General features: G+C 35.4%; 1 protein-coding gene across 1 annotated transcript in view; it reads right to left on the reverse strand.

The window, feature by feature from the left end:
• Positions 1 to 21,081, reverse strand: part of PTPRN2 (protein tyrosine phosphatase receptor type N2) — a 530,861-nt gene that overhangs the window by 438,780 nt on the left and 71,000 nt on the right. The window contains exon 9 of the mRNA XM_032234973.1: positions 3,302 to 3,381. Coding sequence (XP_032090864.1) covers positions 3,302 to 3,381 — 80 coding nt within the window. The remainder of the gene's footprint in view (positions 1 to 3,301; positions 3,382 to 21,081) is intronic.

The following is a 21,081-nucleotide window of genomic DNA, read 5'->3' on the forward strand; positions in this document are numbered from 1 at the left end:
AGCCTTCCATTCTTCTAATATCGGTAAAATGAGGATGCAGATTGTTGAGGACAATATGCTGACTCTTTAAACAGCTCAAAGAATGCTATAAAGCACTGTGGAGTGGAATAAAAGTCTAAATGCTACTGCTACTGAGAATGCTTTCAGACTTTGTGCAAGCAAGGATCATACTGGTATGCACTGAAACAGTGTCCTGGTAAACCTGGAAAACAAACATTATTGCTTTAAGTAAATCAATTCATTAAATGTTCATAATATGATTCTTAAAGCAACAACACTTTTTTTTTCAATTGCAAGAGGAGCTTGAAAAATGATGGACTGCTCTGATTTACTAACATGAAAAGAGAAATATGAGATTGTTGAGAAATTAATAATGAACACAAGCTGTACTGATCTGGACCAGATAATAACATCCATTCCTAATCTGAATTAATCACTGCTGAATTACCACTAATTTACTCAATAATTAATCTTTAAAAATCTATTTATATTGAAATGGGCACTTAGAATTATTTTTAACTGTTTTAATGGTTTAAATGGTAGACTTATTGATCATTTAGTTTTTGTTTTAATCGTGTGAGCCTCCCAAAATCACATGAAGTGAGACAGACAGCTACATTACATAAATAAATAAATTTGCATTACAGTAGACTAAAATGCTGTGATAAGCTAAATCACAGCATTTAATACATTGGGAGGCCTTATATAATTAACATTTTAATTCAGAATGATAAAAAACTAGAGAAAATGTAAGTAAAACATAAGATTATATTTTTTGTAATTGTCTTCATGTATTGCTATTTTCATTATTAACTACAGCTGTTTTAATAAGCTTATTGTTTCTCTCAAACATAGACTTTGGAAGAAGATATACCCCAAAGTGATATGTGTTACAATTTAATATAATTTTAGATAGTTAGGTAATTTAAGGATAAGATTCCCAAATGTAACTGCTATATGCCACAGCAATTATGTAAATTATAATTACACATATAATATATCTACAAGATCGTAAGACTGTCCCACAGAGAGAAAATTGTCTTATTGACAGTAGTTATCTACATTTAGGTTAGCTTAAAGAGAAACCAAAGAAAATATGTGACACAACTTTTACACAAATGCATATTGTTGTTTTATGTTAAGCACAGCAGTGCTTTCACTATTGTTGGTAATTGATTTCTAAAGAGGCAAGAAAACCTGAGAATATTTCCAAGATCTTGGAATTAGATTACAAAGGTCTTTGTCAAGCCAGAAAATACTTTTGTCTCTAAGGAAGCCAAATGGTCAATATAGTATTAGTAAATTCAATTCCACGCATAATTTCTAAATACAGCAATGAATTTGGAGCCAAGGAATATGCAGAAACAATAGATTTAGGGTTTAGTGTGTATTTTTCTATTATTATCATTCTCCATTTTTTTATGGCAAATTTGCACAGTCATAACATAAACAATTTCCATATTTATAGAATGTAGACATTTCTTATGATGGCAAAATTAAAAATGTTTCCAATATCAGTGCTACTGCTAATAAACTGCATAGAAAAGTGATCATTATTGTACATTTACAAAATGGCCTTGATGAATCTGTTAAATTGTCAGAAGTTATTATACATGGCTATCTATTAGCAATCAAGTTCAATATGAAATTTACTAGATTATTTGCTTGCAATGTTTTTTAATATGAAACACAATGCTCTTTTCTTAACTAATGCACAAATTTACATGCTAACCTAGGATATCTACATAGTATGGTCAAAATAGTCAAACAGAGTCGGTATAATATAGTGATGAAGAGGCCTGACATAAAAATAGGAGACTGTAAGTTCTAGTCCCACCTTGGGCATGAAAGCTAGCCTGGTGACTGGATATGGATTACCTCACTATCTCTGAGCCAAGCCCTCTTTATGGGTAAACCCTTAATCATGCCATATAGACCTACCTATTAACATAGCTCATAAAGTAGACTTTTAAAAATTCTTATTTTAATCTTTCTGTAACAAACAGTATTAATAGGTTATTGGATTGTACTTCTTATGTATGTGTTTGCTTTGCATGTTGTATATTGGGCTATGTACAAAGTTTCCTCATTCTACATAAAATATGATGTCTGGAAAACAATGTTTTCATATAGTCTGAAATATTACTTTTTGCTGGGTCATTTTTTAACACAGTGATGTTAATGCTCAAGCTTTGCTGATTTATTCCTTCTGTTTCCTAAAACGTTGAAATTGAAACAAGGCCTTCACAGCCCATCATACATGGTTTACCCAACAAGTGAGTTTTGAAAGAACTGCAGCCAAAAAAAAAAAAGGCAATGGCAACGTCCAATACTGAAAAATTTCTATAAGCTCTAATGTTATTTTGTTCTTGCTGATTAATATCATTTTGATTATTTTAGTCAATTTCATTTTATGGCCAAGAGGCTGCTATGGCGCCACGCGAGCAGCCACATGAAATAGATGATGCCTTGAACTACAAACATATCAAGAGAAAGACCAACACATTGACTACCCTTTATTGCTGTACAGAAAAAAAAATAGAGTGGACTTTGAAATACAAACAAGGAAAACAGATGCAGATCAGCACCTTGATAGCTTAATGTAATAGTTATGCTAATCTTTAAAGCTAAAACACAGAGAAGAGACAACAGTGAACTCCTAATTAATTTATGTCAGTAGAAGTCAATAAAAAAAAGACCAAACAGACCATTCAACATAGTCAAGTATAATTCAAAGAATGATTTTGATAGGAAAACAATTTACAATCAAGACTAGATTCCAGAATGTCTGTAATCAAATCTAGAGTACTTTGCTGTGGTTTTTTTAAAGAAGAGATTTAGTTGTCAATTTGAAGTACTTACCATAGTAGGTTGTAGGAATTGTTAATTTGATAGCAAAAACAAGATTATGGTCTCTAAACTCCAGAAATAAAGCCTAATTGTAACCATTCTTCTTCTGTGCTATGCAATTATACAAGTTGGAGGTCACCAAGATCAAATATTTATTAAAGAGTAGATATATTTTGCTTCATGTGCAACATTATGAGTTCTCTTTCACTATTATATCCAAGATTTCCTCTCCATTTAATTCAGTGCTTTCACAAACAAGGAAGTGTCAGGCATTTCTAACTGAATGAGAGATGTTACTTAAGATTTTCTATTTCAGCTACCACTACCTCTTCAAACCCCTATTCATTAAACATCAATCTTCTGATGAGAAGAATTTTCTTGTTACCGTGACTGTCTTTCTGTCTTAAATGATGGGTGGGAAATAGTTGCATTCAAAAATAAGGATTCTTACCTGCTTTTCTGACAACATCAGCAGTAGTAATACCAAGAGCATTTGGGTGCACTTTGAAGGTCACAGCTGGCCCCAACATGCTACAAAAAGGGAATTAAAGCAAAAAATTGGTAACCAAAATAGATGAAAATCTATATGTGTCCAAGGATAATCTTTTAGTTTCCTTTCTAAGGTACAGAACTAAATTTGTAAATCATTTTTAACTCACTCGCTAAAATTAGGATGTGTAACTTCATTACAAATGGGGGGAAAACAGAATGTAGGGTCATTTTGATTCAAGTTCCATTCATTACAAAACAAAACTCAATCATGCCTTTAGTTGTGGCATTCTTTGATGGACTCCCATCTAAGTATTAACCAGGTCTGATTCTGCTGAAATTGATAATAGCTTTTGAAAGAAAATACAATGACATCAATGAATCACTGCTGGTGTGTGTCAATACATTATTACATAAAATAAGTTATGTTATACATGGTTATATGCCAATTACTGTATATTCCTTGAATTGTTTATTCAATGATATCATGAGGATGTTATGTCATGTTATGTTATATAGTCATTATAACTGAGGTCATTCACCATTGAGTTTGAGATTGTCTCTGCCTGAGACAGGGAACAATTTCATTCTTTTTTTTAGTGATGCCCTTTATTAGAATGTATATTCACCTATACCCATATAAGTGTATGTCTCCCACTTACATTTATAAGGAAAAAAGATACAGTAATGGATAGAACTGGACATGCTATCTTTTATTTACAAGGTAACAGTTTCCCTTTCCAGTCATGTCTAGGGGGCAATGCTCACCACCATTTCCTAGTGAGAGAGACAGCATTGTCTGAAGACACTTCCATGGTCACTGGCATTACTATACATCAAGGCACACAGAATGTTGTTATATCCCCATCAAAGTGGTACCTATTTCTTTACTTCTCTTTGCTTTCAAACTTCTAGGTTGGCAGGAGTTGGGGCAAAGAACAGGAACTCACCCATCATGCAATGCTGAAATCTCGAACCCAGACTGTCAGTTTTTCCAGCTGACAAGCTTGCGCCTTTAACCACTAAGTCATTGCACTCTCTTACTTATTACTTGGGCATTCAACCTGGTGCTCTTTATCCAAAGGAAAGATTTACCCACTAGAACCTCTTCTACTATGGAAGAGGGTAACCAACCATACAAGGGCTGGATAACTGAAGCTGAATTCAAGCATGTCAGAGTTTCTGTGTATAGATCAGGGTGCCAAACTCACGTTGCAACAGCAGCATCACATAAATTATCATGACTTTTTTCCCCCTTTGCTAAACCGGGTGTGGACATGGCCAGTGCCAGTGCCTGACACATCTGGCCTTTGGGCCATGAGTTTGGCAGCCCTGGTATAGATGATTATAGGTTAGTAATTAGGAAGCTGGCTTACTATACATAATGTAGCATTCTACCTGATGGGAAGATGGATGGTTTGAGAATCTTCCTGATTCCAGTCAAAGTACAGAGAGACTCAGGGACAAGGAATACTCTGACTAGTTTCAGGTTTATTCTTCATCCTTTCCAATGGGTAAAACATATTTTAAAAACCTCACAATTGGAATTACTACAATATTCTTTATCTAGAACTACCCATAAGGTAAAAGTTCCCCTTGCACATATGTGCTAGTTGTTCCCAACTCTAGAGGGCATTGCTCATCTCTGTTTCAAAGCCGAAGAATCAGCACTGTCCGAAGACAATCTGCATGGTCATGTGGCGGCATCATTAAATGCCAAAGGCACACAGAGCACTGTTACCTTCCCACCAAAGTTCTCCCTATTTTCTACTTGCAGTTTTACATGCTTTTGAATTGCTAGGTTGCCAGAAGCTGGGACAAGTAACAGGAACTCACTCTCTTACGCGGCGCAAGGATTCGAACCGCTGAACTGCTCACTTTTCTGATCAACAAGCTCAGCGTGTTAGCATAGCAAATAGCAATAGCAGTAGACCTTATATACCGCTTCATAGGCCTTTCAGGCCTCTCTAGCGGTTTACAGAGAGTCAGCATATTGCCCCCAACAATCTGGGTCCTCATTTACCCACCTCAGAAGGATGGAGGCTGAGTCAACCCCTGAGCCGGTGAGATTTGAACCGCTGACCTGCTGATCTAGCAGTAGCCTGCAGTGCTGCATTAACCACTGCGCCACCTTGGCTCTACTTAGCCACCATGTCCCTACCCATAAACTTGTTTAAAAGCTGATGCAAAGCACATGTTCCTTTGCTAATTTATTGCAAGTTTTAACTGCATTAATTGTTCTTAAAGAACTACACAGGTTACTTGTGAGTTAGCAGGGCTAATTCAAGAAACTGATGTGAGTTTATAAAACCTTAAGTGGTTGAGGATCTGTGGTGTCCTGGAGCCTAATTATACTGTGCTGATGTACAAGAGCTGATTGTTAGATTTGCTAGAATTTTGTGAGCCAATTGAAAGCAGAACAGCCTGTAACACCAACACACTGTTCAGAGGTTTGGCAGTAGGGCAATGAAGCCAGCTGAACTAGTTGTTATATATTTATAAGCACACCACTGCTCAGAATCCAATGTTTAAAAGACCACCTCCCAGAATATCACCCAGTCCTCCTCTTAGTTCTGCCAGGGATCTCGCTCTGAGGGCAGCAGACAAAAGTGCTACAGAATCCTATTTGCAAGCACGAAAATCTCCCTCCTTAGTACTCATTCTTATGATCACATAGGTAAATCTACTCAAGGTTGATAGGTTCTGACCTGGCTCTTTAGATTTCCTCCAAATACAACAGCACCGCTACAATTAAATTAATCTACCTTGCTACTATTATCCTTTTATTCCTTTCCTTTTTTCTCGCATTACAGAGCCTGATCATTTTGGTCTCAAGTGAGGAATTCTGCATTGATTTGTCTGTTTGTTTGGAGAAAGGGGTTGCTATTACCAGATATTCTCACAATATAATAAAAACACAATTCTTTTTGGGGGCAACCATTCTCATAGCATATCTGTCACTAATCCGATTAGTTCTTCCACATATTTATTGGGGGCGACATTCTGCTACATGGCATCACTAATATCAACAGCACATACTCTGGGAAAAAAAATCTTATCAATTCAAAATTGCCTACCTTGCTATTGTAGATAATTCTGTGAATTATATAATATATATATATAGATTATAGTATATATATATATTATATATGATATATTATATATATATATATATATATATTATAGATATATATATTGTGTGTATGTATGTATGTATGTATGTATACGTGTGTGTGTAAATAAAATGAGATTACCGTATTTTTCAGACTATAAAACGCAGCAGAGTATAAGAAACTCAGCAAGATTTTGAAGAGGAATTTTTTTAAAAGTTTTTGTACTCTGCAAACCTTCCAAATGGCCCATTTTTTTTTAAAAAAGGGCATGAATAGCCATTAGGGACAGTGCTCCGGGTGGGGGGGCAATAAGACAAAAAATGAACCGTTTTTTCACAAAACATGCCTGCTTTTGTCTAAAAAGGAGCAGGATAGTCTTTAGAAGCTTATAGAGTGCTGCTGGGGGGGGCAAAATCAATCTGTTTTTTCGCTCATTTCTGCCTTCCCCAGCCCCCAGGAGCTCTCTGCAAGGCTCCTAAAGGCTATGCATGGCCATTTTGGTGAAGGGGGGCGGGGTTTAGGGAGGCAAAAAATGCTGTATTCAGTGTATAAGATGCACCCAGATTTTCAGCCTCTTTTTTGAGGGAAAAAGTGCATCGTATACTCTGAAAAATCGGTATGATGAAATTATAATTTACTTATTTCTAATGTTAAAATGTTGTTTCAAGGCTATTTTCTCAAAGCATTCACATTACAGTAAAATTATTACAAAGCTCGCTATAACGAATTATAACCAAATGCATGTTATCTCAATATCAGCAATGGCTTAATTTTGAATAGAAGAAATTTTTGGAAGATATAGCTATACTGGCAATGTTGTAAATTGCTAATATATAATTAGTCAATTTATATGAGAAAGTCATTTATATTAATTTGAAATTCTTCCTTCTCCATTTCTCTTTAAGCAGCACAGCAATGTTAGCATTAGCATTCCCCTAATTCTAACGCAAAATGAAAGAATAATGAATTTCTCATTAATGACCAAATTGAAAAGCAAGATAACTTGAGTAGGGAACACAAGCGCACAATCAATAGAAAATTGTTTGCATCATTTCAGTTGTAGGGCCACAATTAAATTTATAATGAGACCACTTTAAGTACTTATAGATTATAGATTGAATCTCAGATGACCACACTTCTTCCTCATGTGGATCCTCATTAATAAAAATAAAGGAAATATAATCAAATGAAGTGACAGTCTGCTATACCCCCTAGTGGAAAAGAATTTAAGAAGTATGAACTAAAGACATAGTTAATTCCAGAAGGAAGAATTTTAGGCAGAAGGAAATAACATGGTTTTAAAATTATATCTTCAAATGTCATGATTACATAAGAAATGAGATCAGCTTCTTGTGTTCTGAATAGTTACTGTATGTAGATATGCATGTACATAGTGCTCTCTCTCGCTGTCTCACTCTCTTTTGCTCTGTGTGTGTGTGTGTGTGTGTGTGTGTGTGTGTGTGTGTGCGTGCGTGCGTGTTTCCATTCATCTGACACCATGGAGTGTGTAAAATCACTTATTTCTAATTATCTAGAAAGATATGAAGGATTTATAGTAAGTATTGGGTAAGTAGACATTTCATGTTTAATTAAATGTCATTTAGTTTTCTTGGTAAGGCAATTCTTTTTATAGAATGATAGCAATTTGGGTAGTGAAATTTTTAGATTGTATATTAGGTACTGTGGAATTTCACCTACATGATGAAATAATTTAATACAATCTCTTTAGCCAAAAATAAATAATACACATATAATCACTTTTCGTATTTTTAAATATAGACTTGATGTAAGGAAAAGGAAAAGAGGATGGGCAGAGACAAAGATTATGAATTTAATTGGAGATGGATGCAACACTGGAAACTCTGAACAAGTTGGAGACAGATATTTATGAAGAAGTCTTGTGATGAGTAAGAGTTGACACTGAATTATTAGCACATAATCAATAAATTAATGAAAGCATTCAAAAGGCAACATATGTTTTTATTCTTTCTAAATATTGCTTATTCTATTAGATTTTACAACTAGATAAAATTAACAAAAATAAACTTACAAATAGCAATAGCACTGAGACTTATATACCACTTCTCAATGCTTTACAGCGCTCTCTAAACCGTTTACCGAGACAACATATTGCCCCTAATAATTTGGGTTCTCATTTTACCAAACTTGGAAAGATGGAAGGCTGAGTCAACCTTGAGCTGGTTAGTATCAAACTGCCAAAGTGGTGGCAGCCAGCAGTCAGCAGAATTAACTGCAGTACTGCATTCTAACCACTGGGCCACCATGGCTTTTAAATATTATTTCAATGTTTCAGTGGCTTTAACTAGTCTAATAGGTTGCCAGGTAACTTCTAATAATTTGTAAACTAATAGATTATCTTGATTTTTCTAATTGTAACTTCTGCATGAATGAGTTTTATTAAATGCTTATCAAATTATTCAGATTATTCTCTATAACAAGATGACAGCCAAGCCAAAACCTATATAGTAGTTCTTGACTAACAACCACCAATGAAGCCGAAAAATTTATGTTGCTAAGTAAGATATATGTTAAGTAAATTTTGCCTCATTTATTACTTTTCTTGCCGCAGTTGTTAAGTGAATCATTGCAGTTGTTAAGTTAGTAATACGGTTGTTAAGTGAATCTGGCTTTCCCATTGAATTTGCTTGTCAGAAAGTTGCAAAAGGTGTTCACCCTGGTACACTACAACCTTCATAAACATGAACCAATTGCTGAGCATCCAATTTTGATCATGTGACCATGGGGATGCTACAATCATCATAAGTGTGAAAAATAGTCATGTCACTATTTTTAGTACCATTGTACATCATCATGTAAATGAATAGTCACTAAGCAAATTGTAAGTCAAGAACTATCTATATATTTCCATTAAGATGCAATCTGGTAACATAGCAATTCAAAAAACAATTTTCAGAGCAATCTTAAAGGCATTTATCAAATAAACATTTCAAGCACATGGAAAAAAGAAAGATTCATATATTGCTTTTAGAAGTGGCATATCTCATAAAACCAGCTGTTTGGTTTCAAAAGCTATTGCCTTGTTGATAGGCATATGATTGGCCACTATTAGGAACAATTAGGCCAGTATTTAGGAACCATTAATAGAAACAAGACTATGGGATAGCCACATTTTTTTTAATTCAAGGATTCTACCTATGTTCTAGTATTGCAACCAGGTTTTATGTATGTTTTGCAAATACTGGTTTAAAATGCATCTTGCCTTTCTAGTGTTAATGATTCCTTGCAATCTTACATTGACCATTCTACAGTGCAGCGCAATAGTCAAATCTCTGCATATCTGATATGCAAAAAATGCAGCTTCTCCCCTGTACATTTTCTTCCAGACTGAGTTGAAAGGGGCACATCAAATACCATCGCTAAAAGATTTCAACAGATTTCAACAAGTTTTTCATTTTGGACCTCATAAATGATAAAAAACTTGCATGGTTTTTTTTTCATGTTTTGTCTTGTTATAGTAAAAGCTTTACTGTATTTTGAACTGCTCAATTCTCACCTCAAATACTCTGTTTATGTCTGAGAAAACATTGTAAGAAAAAGCTGTATTTAAGAAGATGGATGGTCACAAGATTGATAAAGTATAGGAACAGCTATTAAAAAAACAGATTATGTCTGACATGACAAGAATACTGAGGTCTGTATAGACACAGTACGATAGACAATAACAATAAATACTAAGAATCAAATAGATAATTCCTTATGAGCTTACAATAGCAAAGAGAAAAGAAGACAACTTCCCAAAAATAATGAAAGTGTTATAGATAGACATCCAAATGATGCAGCAAAAGGAGATAAGGGGGAAGGCAAAGGGAACATTCAGTCCATGTAAAATATGAGAAAGAATATAGGATCCCAAGAGAGAAATATAAAAGAATAACCAAAAAGTCAATAAATGATGAAATTCTAAAAAGGATGAGAGAGGATGGATAGAGACATAATATCTTGTAATACTGTGATTGTTTTAAAAACTAATAGAAACAAATAGAAAGTATAAATTGGGGAAATAGTAACACTAGATATATAATCGAATTTTTATAACCATAAATATACTATGGTTAGGTGGAAGATTGTGATTAGGCATATTTAAATGTATTATTATGATTAACAGTATGCAAAAATATATTGGAATTTATAGCTTTTAAAGACTACAAATTCGGGTGACTCAGAGACATAAGCCCAAGACCGATTAAATTTTATTAGTAATTTGTTTTATTGGTGTTTATAGAAAACTAAGATATTGGAAATATGGTGGAATTTGAGTAATACTTAAAATATTAAAATATTGGTGACTTAACAGGCGTCAACAAACACATTGTATGAAGAAATGTAATGGATGTTGAAGTGTATTTTTGGAGAAAGTAATAAAGAATTATAAGGAGGAATAGTACTGTTTAAAGATAAAAAGGTGGCTATAGAAAAAACCCAACAAGTGTGTGTGTGGGAAATAAGTATAAATTGGGGAAATGCATCATACACATCGATACATAATATCGAATATATTGTAATTATAATAAGCATATTAAGGTTAGAAGTTGGAAGATAAAAACTATGTATATGTAATTGTATTATTGTAGCGCTGTGTAAAAAATGTATTGACCCAATCATTACACTGTCCACAAAATATGTTGGTTGTTATAGGAAAACTGCAAATAAAACATATACACACACAAAACAAATGCTGACCTAGAATGTGAGTTCTAAGCCTCCCTTAGGCATGAAAGTGACTTTGGGTCAGTCACTCTCTCTCTTTCAAACAAGCACTTTATAGGGTTGTTGTGTTGGGGAAAATAGCAGTGCTCAGTAATTCACCAACTATATATATAGTTTATAGATGATGTATTTTATAGATGATGTATTTTGTATTTTGGATAGAATCTTTTTTTAAATTGTCTTAGACTATTTTAAAAAAGATTCTATCCAAAATACAAAATACCAGCTGCAGTTATTCACTTAAGAACTGTGGCAAGAAAGGTGGTATAGTGACCAAAGTTACAATGGCATTGAAAAAGTGACTGATGACCATTTTTTCACACTTAGCGACCATTTTCACACTTAGCGACCATTGCAGCATCTTCATGGTCATGTGATCAAAATTTTGGTTTCAGTGTCCTGGGGTCATATAATCACCTTTTGACAAAGTCAAATGGGGAAACCAGATTCACTTATGTTACTAACTTATCAGCTGCAAATTTTGATGTTTAGCAACAGTTACAATTTATATTTGTAAATTGTAGTTATGTTGAATAAAAAATATATTACAATACTATTTTTACGTTGTATGAAAATTTTTGTTGCTCCGTATAAAAATTTTAATCAAGCCCCCCCTCCCCGGTCAAAGGTGTCCCTCTTTACCAATCTGAAAATCTGGTCACCTTATACATACATCCTTGTGATGAGTTTGGAGGTTGGTTTGTTGGGAACTTGAATGTATGTGTATTCTTATGCTTTTGCCTGAAAATCAAACTGGTTTGCAGAAAATTTTAAAAGATTGTTTGATGAACTACTGCGAGTTTGGATTTGAAAATTATGTTATTAAGAAAGGATCATGATATTATGCTTGTATTAGCTTGCAAGAGCTATTTGTTGAATTTTCTGGAATTTTAGGAGTCAGTTAAGAGCAGAGATAAAACCATGATGCCTAGTGTCCTGATTAGCTGTTTGGCAACTAATGTAATGGCACGGCAGGCAATGAAGCTGGCATAACTGGTTCTCAAACATTTACAAGCACACTATTGAGCTTATGTCTCTATGATCCTATGAAAACAGGAGGATATAGTAGATGGGAATGAAGCTGGTCTGATCTGTAAATGGAGTTGATTCAGAAAAATAGGAAATGGAAGGATTGATTGCAAGTGTGCCAGTGTGCGTGTCATTCCATTGACTTTTGTGTTTTATTTGTTTGGTGTTGATTGTTACCCTGTTCTGTTAACTGCTTTGAGCCAACTCGTTTGTTGGGAATGCATGGTATATAAATTAAAAAAATAGCAGGTATAGGTACTCCTTGATTTTTGACCACAATTGAGCTCCAAATTTCCATTTTTAAGTAAGATAGTTGTTAAATGAATTGTGTCCAATTTTGCAACCTTTTTTTTTTTTTGCTACAATTTAAGTGAATCATTGCAATTATTCGGTGAATCATGCGATTGTTAAGCGAATCTGGCTTTCCCCCATTGACTTTGCTTGTCAGAAGCCAACAGTCAGAAATCACAAATGTTGATCACATGACCCTGGACATGCCAGTTGCTAAGCGGCTGAAGTTTGACTGTGAGGATGCTGCTATGGTTGAAAGTGTGAAAACTAGTCATAAGTGACTTTTTTCAGTGCTGTTATAACTTCAGATGGTCACTAAACAAATGATTGTAAGTCAAGGACTACCTATAGGTGAATTTGCACACACTACTACTAGTATATTTTTCTCTTTTCTGTGTGTGTGGTGTGTGTGTGTGTGTTGTGTGTGTGTGTGTATATATATATCTATATATATATATATATGAATAAATAAATAAATAAATAATAAATAAATAAAACAGGATAAGAGCCTGTGGCCTAATGGCTAAGATCTCTGCCTGGTGTGCCTAGTATGCCATATAGCCCAGTTCAAATCCCAGTAAGGGTATGGCCAGCTGATGAGAGCTAAATAGCTTGAAATAGATCTATACTAGTCTCCCTTTATTTATTTATCAGCACAATAGAAAAACAAATATAACAAAGGCAACAGTAAAATATTGGGTTCTGTCGTGATGAACTCTTGTGACGAGCCGATTGACAGATGATGGAAGCAGTTGGCTTCCTCCCATAATTGGGGCTTACCAGGGGTTTGTAAAAATCTCTCTATCTAATCTATCTATCATCTATCTATCTATCTATCTATCTATCTGTGCCGTTTTTTTACATTTGTTATATCACAACCCCTGGTATGGCCAAATAGGGAGGAAGCCAACTGCTTCCATCATCTGTCAATCGGCTCGTCACAAGAGTAGTCTAAGACAATTTAAAAAAAGATTCTATCCCAAAATACAAAATACCAGCTGCAGTTATTCACTTAAGAACTGTAGCAAGAAAGGTGATATAATGGGCTTAGTGACCAAAGTTACAATGGCATTGAAAAAAGTGACTGATGACCATTTTTCACACTTAGCGACCATTTTCACACTTAGCGACCGCTGCAGCATCCTCATGGGTCACACGATCAAATTTGATGTTTGGCACAGATTTGTATTTATGATGTTTCAGTGTCCTGGGGTCATATAATCACCTTTTGACAAAGTCAAATGGGGACACCAGATTCACTTATGTTACTAACTTATCAGCTGCAAAATTTGATGTTTAGCAACAGTTACAATTTATATTGTAAATTGTAGTTATTTTGAAATAAAAAAAATATTACAATACTATTTTTGCGTTGTATGAAAATTTTTGTTGCTCCGTATAAAATTTTAATCAAGCCCCACCCCCAGTCAACTTTACTGAAAATCTGGTCACCTTGCTTTTTAGGATGCTGTCTAGATTTGTCATAGCTTTCCTCCCCAGGAGCAAGCGTCTTTAATTCCTTGGAATTGGGTCTAGTTTAATGAAAAGAAGGACCGAGGTATTGTATTGTGGTTGCTGCAATTAATATACTTAATAACTCCATTTTTATTCTTTATTTTTTAATAATAATTTTCATAACAGTTGCTCCTGTTTTTGTAATTACTGTTTTATATTATTATTTTAGTGGATTGTTGTCACCCCTGAGAGCCATTTCTATTGAGATGTACACATTGAACAATGAATGTATTTATTTTCATATTTAAGAAAAGGCATCATCTATAAACTAAGCAAAGGTGTAGCTTCCAAGATGTGCCCTTGGGATCCTTAAGTTGGTGGGAATCTATTCAGAGATTAATTGAGGAAAGCTTAATAACAGGGAGTTCTTAACTTAAATCCACACAGAATAAAACTATTTTAATAAATCCTATGCACAATAAATAAATATTATTTTAAAATACATTAAAAATAAAAGAAAAACCCACTTACCAGCAGGCTTGCACTCCAAGTAAACCCAGAATGATGTAGATGTTAACACAAAGAACTGAGCAATTGAAATGGTGAAATTAGTCAGGGAAAATGCCATCATTTTTCGGAGCAGACCTCCAACCTCCGTTGCCCCTCCCCTCTGGAATATCCAGGAAGTAAAGTCTCTAGCCATTTCCTGCAGCTCTATGGTACTAGATCATTTTTTTCTTATAAAATGAGGTAAAAGCGGCGCGGGGGGGAGGTCCGTTTTCTTGCTTTAATGTTTAATTATATCTTCAATGAAAGTACTGAGACAGAGAGAGAGGTTAGACAGGGTGTTTTTTGTCTTGCCCCGGTTAGGATTTGTTAAGCAAATCCACTGGGCTTTCAACATGAAGCCAGAAAATCTGGACTTTTTAAAATGCAGCGGGAAACGGGAAAAATTGTTATAAAGCGTGATTGTCACGCTGAAATCGGGACGTCTGGTACCTTATGTATGTAGTTGTACAATAACCATAAATGCATTAAACAATCAAAGAAACACTGCACATTATTGTCCTTTCTCCCTGCTCAAACTTAATAATTCATTAAGCAATCATTTTTCTTCATACTCTTTTACATCTATGTCATACAACTGACTACTAACATTCTGCAGTTAAACCTTGACTTACTAATGGTATATATTCTTCAAAACCTGCTGAAGAACAAGTCTGGTATGGGACAAACAGTATGGATTTTGCAATGCTTGCAATATGGTTTTTGTAGTACTGTTGCACTGGTAATGAACATGAATTTTCTTTTATGTTAATTAGCCTTATTCTCTTCCCTTTTCAAATATATTGTTAGTGATAAGCGTTAACCTTCAAGAAGAACGTAAAAAAAACTTTTTCTTTAGAAACTAGGACTGGCTGAAGTGTTTGATACATTATAAATAAAATATGTCCTTTTCTGCTGTTCCCAAGATTCACACGAACAAAGCAAGTATTTGAGCACAGTGCTGAGAGAAGCACTGTGAATGTATTTTAGCAATGCCCATTCTACCCTTTTTCCTTTACAAATGCTTATTTTACTTTTATTCAGAATACAATCTCTTTCCAATAATATTATACAATTGTATCACAACGGCCAGTTTCACTGGATTGGCATTGGTTACTAGTCGGGCCCCACCCAGGGACCTAGGACATCGTAACATATTTCGTAATATGCGAGCAGATCCAAGCAGTGCGGCTTTTTGCATTTGACTGATGGTGATTTGTCCAATTTTTAAATGTTTTTAAATGTAATTCCAGTGCTTTTGGAATAGCCAATTGCCACTGGAATTACCACTGCTGGTTTATGCCATAATCATTGAATTTCGATTTTTAAGTCCTGGCATTTCGCGATTTTTTCATGTTCCTTCTCATAGACTCGCTATCACCTGGTATTGCGATGTCTATGATTGTAACCTTATTTTTCTCAACCAGTGTGATGTCTGGTGTATTATGCGCCAGTATTTTGTCCGTTTGTATGCGAAAATCCCACAAGATCTTGACCATCTGATTTTCGGTGACTTTTTCAGGCTTATGTTCCCACCAGTTTGTTGCTGTTTTAATATTATAATTTTTGCACAAATTCCAATGATCATTTGTGCTACTGAATTGTGCCGCAATTTATAATCAGTCTGCGCAATTTTTTTACAGCAGCTGAGTATGTGATCAACAGTTCATCAGCTTCTTTGCAAAGTCTGCATTTGGCATCATTAGAGGATTTTTTGATTTTGGCCTTAATGGCATTTGTATGGATAGCTTGTTCTTCCACAGCCAGGATTAGTGACTCTGTTCCTTTCTTTAATGTACCTGCTGTTAACGATAACCAAGTTTTTTCACTGTCCACTTTATCTTTTATTTTTCCCAGAAATTGGCCATGCAGTGCTTTGTTCTGCCAACTCTCCATTCTTGATTTTATCACATCTTTTCTGTATTCTTGTTTCGTCTGTTGGGCCTTCAGTAGATTTTTGTTCTTTACTTTGATTAACAGATGTTCTTGATTTTCTTTAGATAATCAGCCAGTGCATGTTTTTCTCTTCAACTATTTGCTTCACTTGTAATAATCCTCTGCCACCTGATTTTTGGGGCAGGTATAATCTATCAGTATCACCACGTGGATGTAAACTGTAGTGCATTGTCATTAGTTTCCTGGGTTTTTTGATCCAAAATGTCCAAATCAGCTTGTGTCCAGTTAACTATACCAGCTGTGTATTTATAACTGGTATTGCCCAGGTATTTATGGCCTTGTTTGTATTTCCACCATTCAATTTAGATTTCAAAATTTTCCTAACTCTGTTGGTGTACTCTCGCCTGACAATAGTTTTTATTTCTCTATGCTTGATGTTATCCAACTGCAGAATGCCTAAATATTTGTAGGCTTCATTTTTGTTGCATTTAATTAGTTGGCCATGGGCATTTCAATTCCCTCACATGTAGTGATTTTTGCCCCTTTTATGGATACAGTAATGTATTTTTCCATGCCAAACTGCATTGAAATATCGGTACTGAATACTCGGACTGTGTTGTCAGTGATTGGATTTCTATTTCTGACTTTCCATAGAGTTTCAAATCATCCATATATAGTAAATGCGAAATTTTTTCAGGCTTCTTTGGCTGTTTGGTAGCCTAATTTCATTTTTTAAAGATTACTGATAGTGGGATCATCGCGATGATGAAGAGAAGAGATGAAAGTGAATCACCCTGGAAAATTCTCGCTTGATATTAACCATTCCGTAGTTCTCATTCCCTACTGCCAACTCGTTCTCCACTGTTTCATCGCCCTTTTCAGTAAATGATGTAATATTTTTGCTAATGCCAGTTGTTTCTAAGCATTTTATGATCAACTATGTGCAATGAGTCGAATGCCTATTATACTATTATTATTATTATTACTATTATTATTATGTAATCTTTGGTAAGATTCACAGCCTTTGGGGCTGGTTGGTAGCTCAACAGCTCGAGTCCTAACCAAGGACCTAGGAACTGTTAAGGTAACATCGGAGGATATAAGCTGTTTTTGTAGAATCAGAATGTTCAAGTCTGATAAATTTAAAATTTCCAAATTGTAATTGGAGCCCTTGGGTATTGCTCCAAGGGCTCCAATTACAATCGGGACAACACATGATTTCTTTTTCCACAGTTTCTCAACTTCAATTTGCAAGTCCCGGTATTTTGTGATTTTTTCTTGCTGTTTATCTTCAATTCGTGCATCTCCAGGAATTGCAATGTCAATGAACCATACTTTTTTTCTTTTCAACGATTGTTATGTCAGGTGTGTTGTGGGCCAAGTGCCTGTCAGTCTGAATTCTGAAGTCCCACAAGATCTTGATTTTCTCATTCTCTACAACCTCTGAACCTGATGTTCCCTGTGGTTTTTGCTGTGTACTCAAATCCAAACCTTTGGCACAATTTCCAGTGAATGATCTTAGCAACGCGGTTATGGTGTTGTAGGTAGTCAGTTTGTGAAATTTGTCTGCATCCATTGATCAAGTGATCGACTGTCTCATCTTCTCATTACAGAGGCAAATTTGCTGTTGGTGGTAACATGTTGAATTTTTGCCTTCATGTAGTTTGTGGCTAAGGCTTGTTCTTGAGCTGCCAAAATAAGCCTTCTGTTCTTTTTTCAGTGCTCCTGATCTTAACCAGTTCCAAGTTAGCTTTTGGTCAGCTTTGCCTTCAATACTTTTCAAGTATTGGCTATGCATAGCTTTGTTTTTCCAATTTTCAGCTCGCTTCTCAATTACTTCTTTCTTATATTCAGCTTTGACTTAGTTGTCTTTAAAAGGCCTCCTTATTTACTTCCTTAATCATTGGTTCTTCACTTTTCTGGATGTAATCATTCAAGCTGTGTTTTTCTTCTTCCAGTCTGTTTTACTTGTAGGAGTCCTCGACCACCCTTGCTCTGTTAGATATAATCGGTCAACATCACTTTTAGGGTGCAAAGCATGATTCATTGTCATAAGCTTCCTTGTTTTTCTGTCCAAATTGTCCAACTCCATCTGGGTCCAGTCAATTATTTCTGCAGAGTATCGAATCACAGGTATAGCCCAGGTATTTATGGCTTTTATGATGTTTCCTCCATTCAATTTGGACTTTAATATCTTGTGAATTCGTCGGATGTACTTGGCTGAAGTTAATTCCTTGACTTTATTATGCATTAGTCAGAGGCCTCTAAAATCCCCAAGTACTTGTAGCCTTCTTCTGGTTTTACTGCCTTTATCATTTCTTCGTGATATGGCAGGCAGTCGAGGTGGCGCAGGGTTAAATGCAGCATTGCAGGCTACTTCAGCTGACTGCAGTTCAGCAGTTCGGCTGTTCAAATCTCACCAGATCAGGGTGACTCAGCCTTCCATCCTTCCGAGGTGGGCAAAATGAGGACCCAGATTGTTGTTGGGGGCAATATGCTGACTCTGTAAACTGCTTAGAGAGGGCTGAAAGCCTATGAAGTGGTATATAAGTCTAACTGCTATTGCTATTGCTATTCATTCTGAAGTTCCATTCCATCATCTTCTATGACTTTGCCTGCTTTGGTTGCCATTGTTGCACTTTTGTCAATTCCAAACTGCATACCAGTATCTTGGCTAAATTCTTTTGTGCTTTCAATTAATAAATTCAGTTCAGCTTTTGTTTTACCAAACAGCTTCAATTCATCCATGTATACCAAGTGCAAAATTTCAGTCCTTTCTTTGCAAGTTCGTATCCACAATTCATCTAGTTCAAAATGATTGTCAATGGTAGCATTGAGAGTATAAAAAGTAGGGGTGAAAGGGAATCACCCTGGAAAATGCCTCATTTAATTTCAACTTCACCCAGTTCTTCTATTCTTCTATAAGCTTCATTTTCCAGAGGTTCAGTGAAGTTTCCATGAATTTTTGTATGTTGTTGCTGATGCCAAAGATTTTCAGGCATTTCTTGATCCAGCTATGGGGAACAGAATCAAACACTTTCTTATAGTCTATCCAAGCCATGAACCAGTTGGTTCGTCTTTTCTTTGAATTGTTTGTCAATCAGCAGTTGGTCCTTTGTTCCTCTTGAATTTTTGCAGCATCCTTTCTATTCTCAGGAAGCAAGTTATTTATTTCCAAGTATCCATAAATTTGGTTTGCAATGATACCAGTAAGGAGCTTGTATGTTGTTGGCAAACAAGTGGTTGGCCTATAGTTTCCAGGGTCTTTTCCTTTTCCTTTATCTTTTTGGATAAAAAATGTCCTTCCAGTTGACATCCATTCATCATTTCGGGTGTTTTTAAGATCTGGTTCATTTGGGCTGCCAATCTTTTGTGCACACTTGTAGGTGCCTTTAACCAGAAGCCATGTAACTCATCTGGTCCTGGTGCACTCCAGTTCTTCACTTTTCTTGACTGTCTTTGCACCATTTCTTTTGTTATTTTCACATCTTCCATTTTATGCACTTTAAAAGAATTCTCAATCTGTTTGATCCATTTTGCATTTCTGTTGTAGTTCTTGTTGTTTTCCCACAAATTTTTCCACAATTTCAGAGCTTTCTCTTTATCAGGCTTTTCATTTGTTGTTACTCCATCTCCACTTTCTAAGCTTTTATAAAACTGGTGCTGATTTGCTCTGAACTGTGAGTTTTCCTTGAACTAAGTTACTCAGTTTTCATACCTTTTAATCTTTTCAGCAACGGCAACAACCCTCTGCTTCAGCTCTTCAATTACTATTATTATTATTATTATTGTTGTTGTTGTTGTTGTTGTTGTATTATTGAATATCTATTTTTTCATGATGTGATGATTTACTTTGAAGAATCTTTGTTGTATAAACTATAAAAAGAAATATAAATTCTATGTTTCCTCTCTTGTAAAAAGAAATATTTTTTTAATCTTGGAGCATTCTAAATTAATTGTAAATTAAATGGTTTTGGACCATAAGAAAGGCTGAGCACCAAAGAGTTGAGGCCTTTGAACTATGGTGTTGGAGAAAACTCCTGCGAGTCTCTTGAACTGCAAGACGATCAAACCGTTCAGTCCTAGAGGAGTTCAACCCTCTTTAGAAGGCCAGATCCTGAAGGTGAAACTCAAATACTTTGGCCACCTAATGAGAAAGAAGGACTCACTGGAGAAGAGCATAATGCTGGGAAAGATAAAGGGCAAAAGAAGAAGGGGATGACAAAGAATGAGGTGGCTGGATGGAATTATCATGTAGTCAGCAAGAGCGTAAATGGACTACGGAGGATGATAGAGGACAGGAAGGTCTGGAGGAACGTTGTCCAAGGGGTCATGATGGGTTGGACACAACTTGCAACTAACAACAACAAAATGTTTTTTTCTGTATTTTAATTGGGGTCTAGCATATTGAAGCATGAACTTAGAGCCATATTGGCTATCGCTGATCTGCTTATCCACACTACTCAATATAGTGACACTAGCCTTCCCAAATTTGGCTGCCCTTGATCAGAGTTATGTCAAATACCCTACCAGGCACATTAAAAAATCCTGTGTCCGGAAGTGGAATCATGGCAATTGGACTGTTTTCTTGTTGATATGAGACATTTCGCTTTCCATCCAAGTAGCTTCTTCAGTCTGAGCAAGCTGGTTAGGGCAATCAGAT

Source organism: Thamnophis elegans, chromosome Z (assembly GCF_009769535.1).
Source record: "Thamnophis elegans isolate rThaEle1 chromosome Z, rThaEle1.pri, whole genome shotgun sequence".
NCBI classification, from domain to species: domain Eukaryota; kingdom Metazoa; phylum Chordata; class Lepidosauria; order Squamata; family Colubridae; genus Thamnophis; species Thamnophis elegans.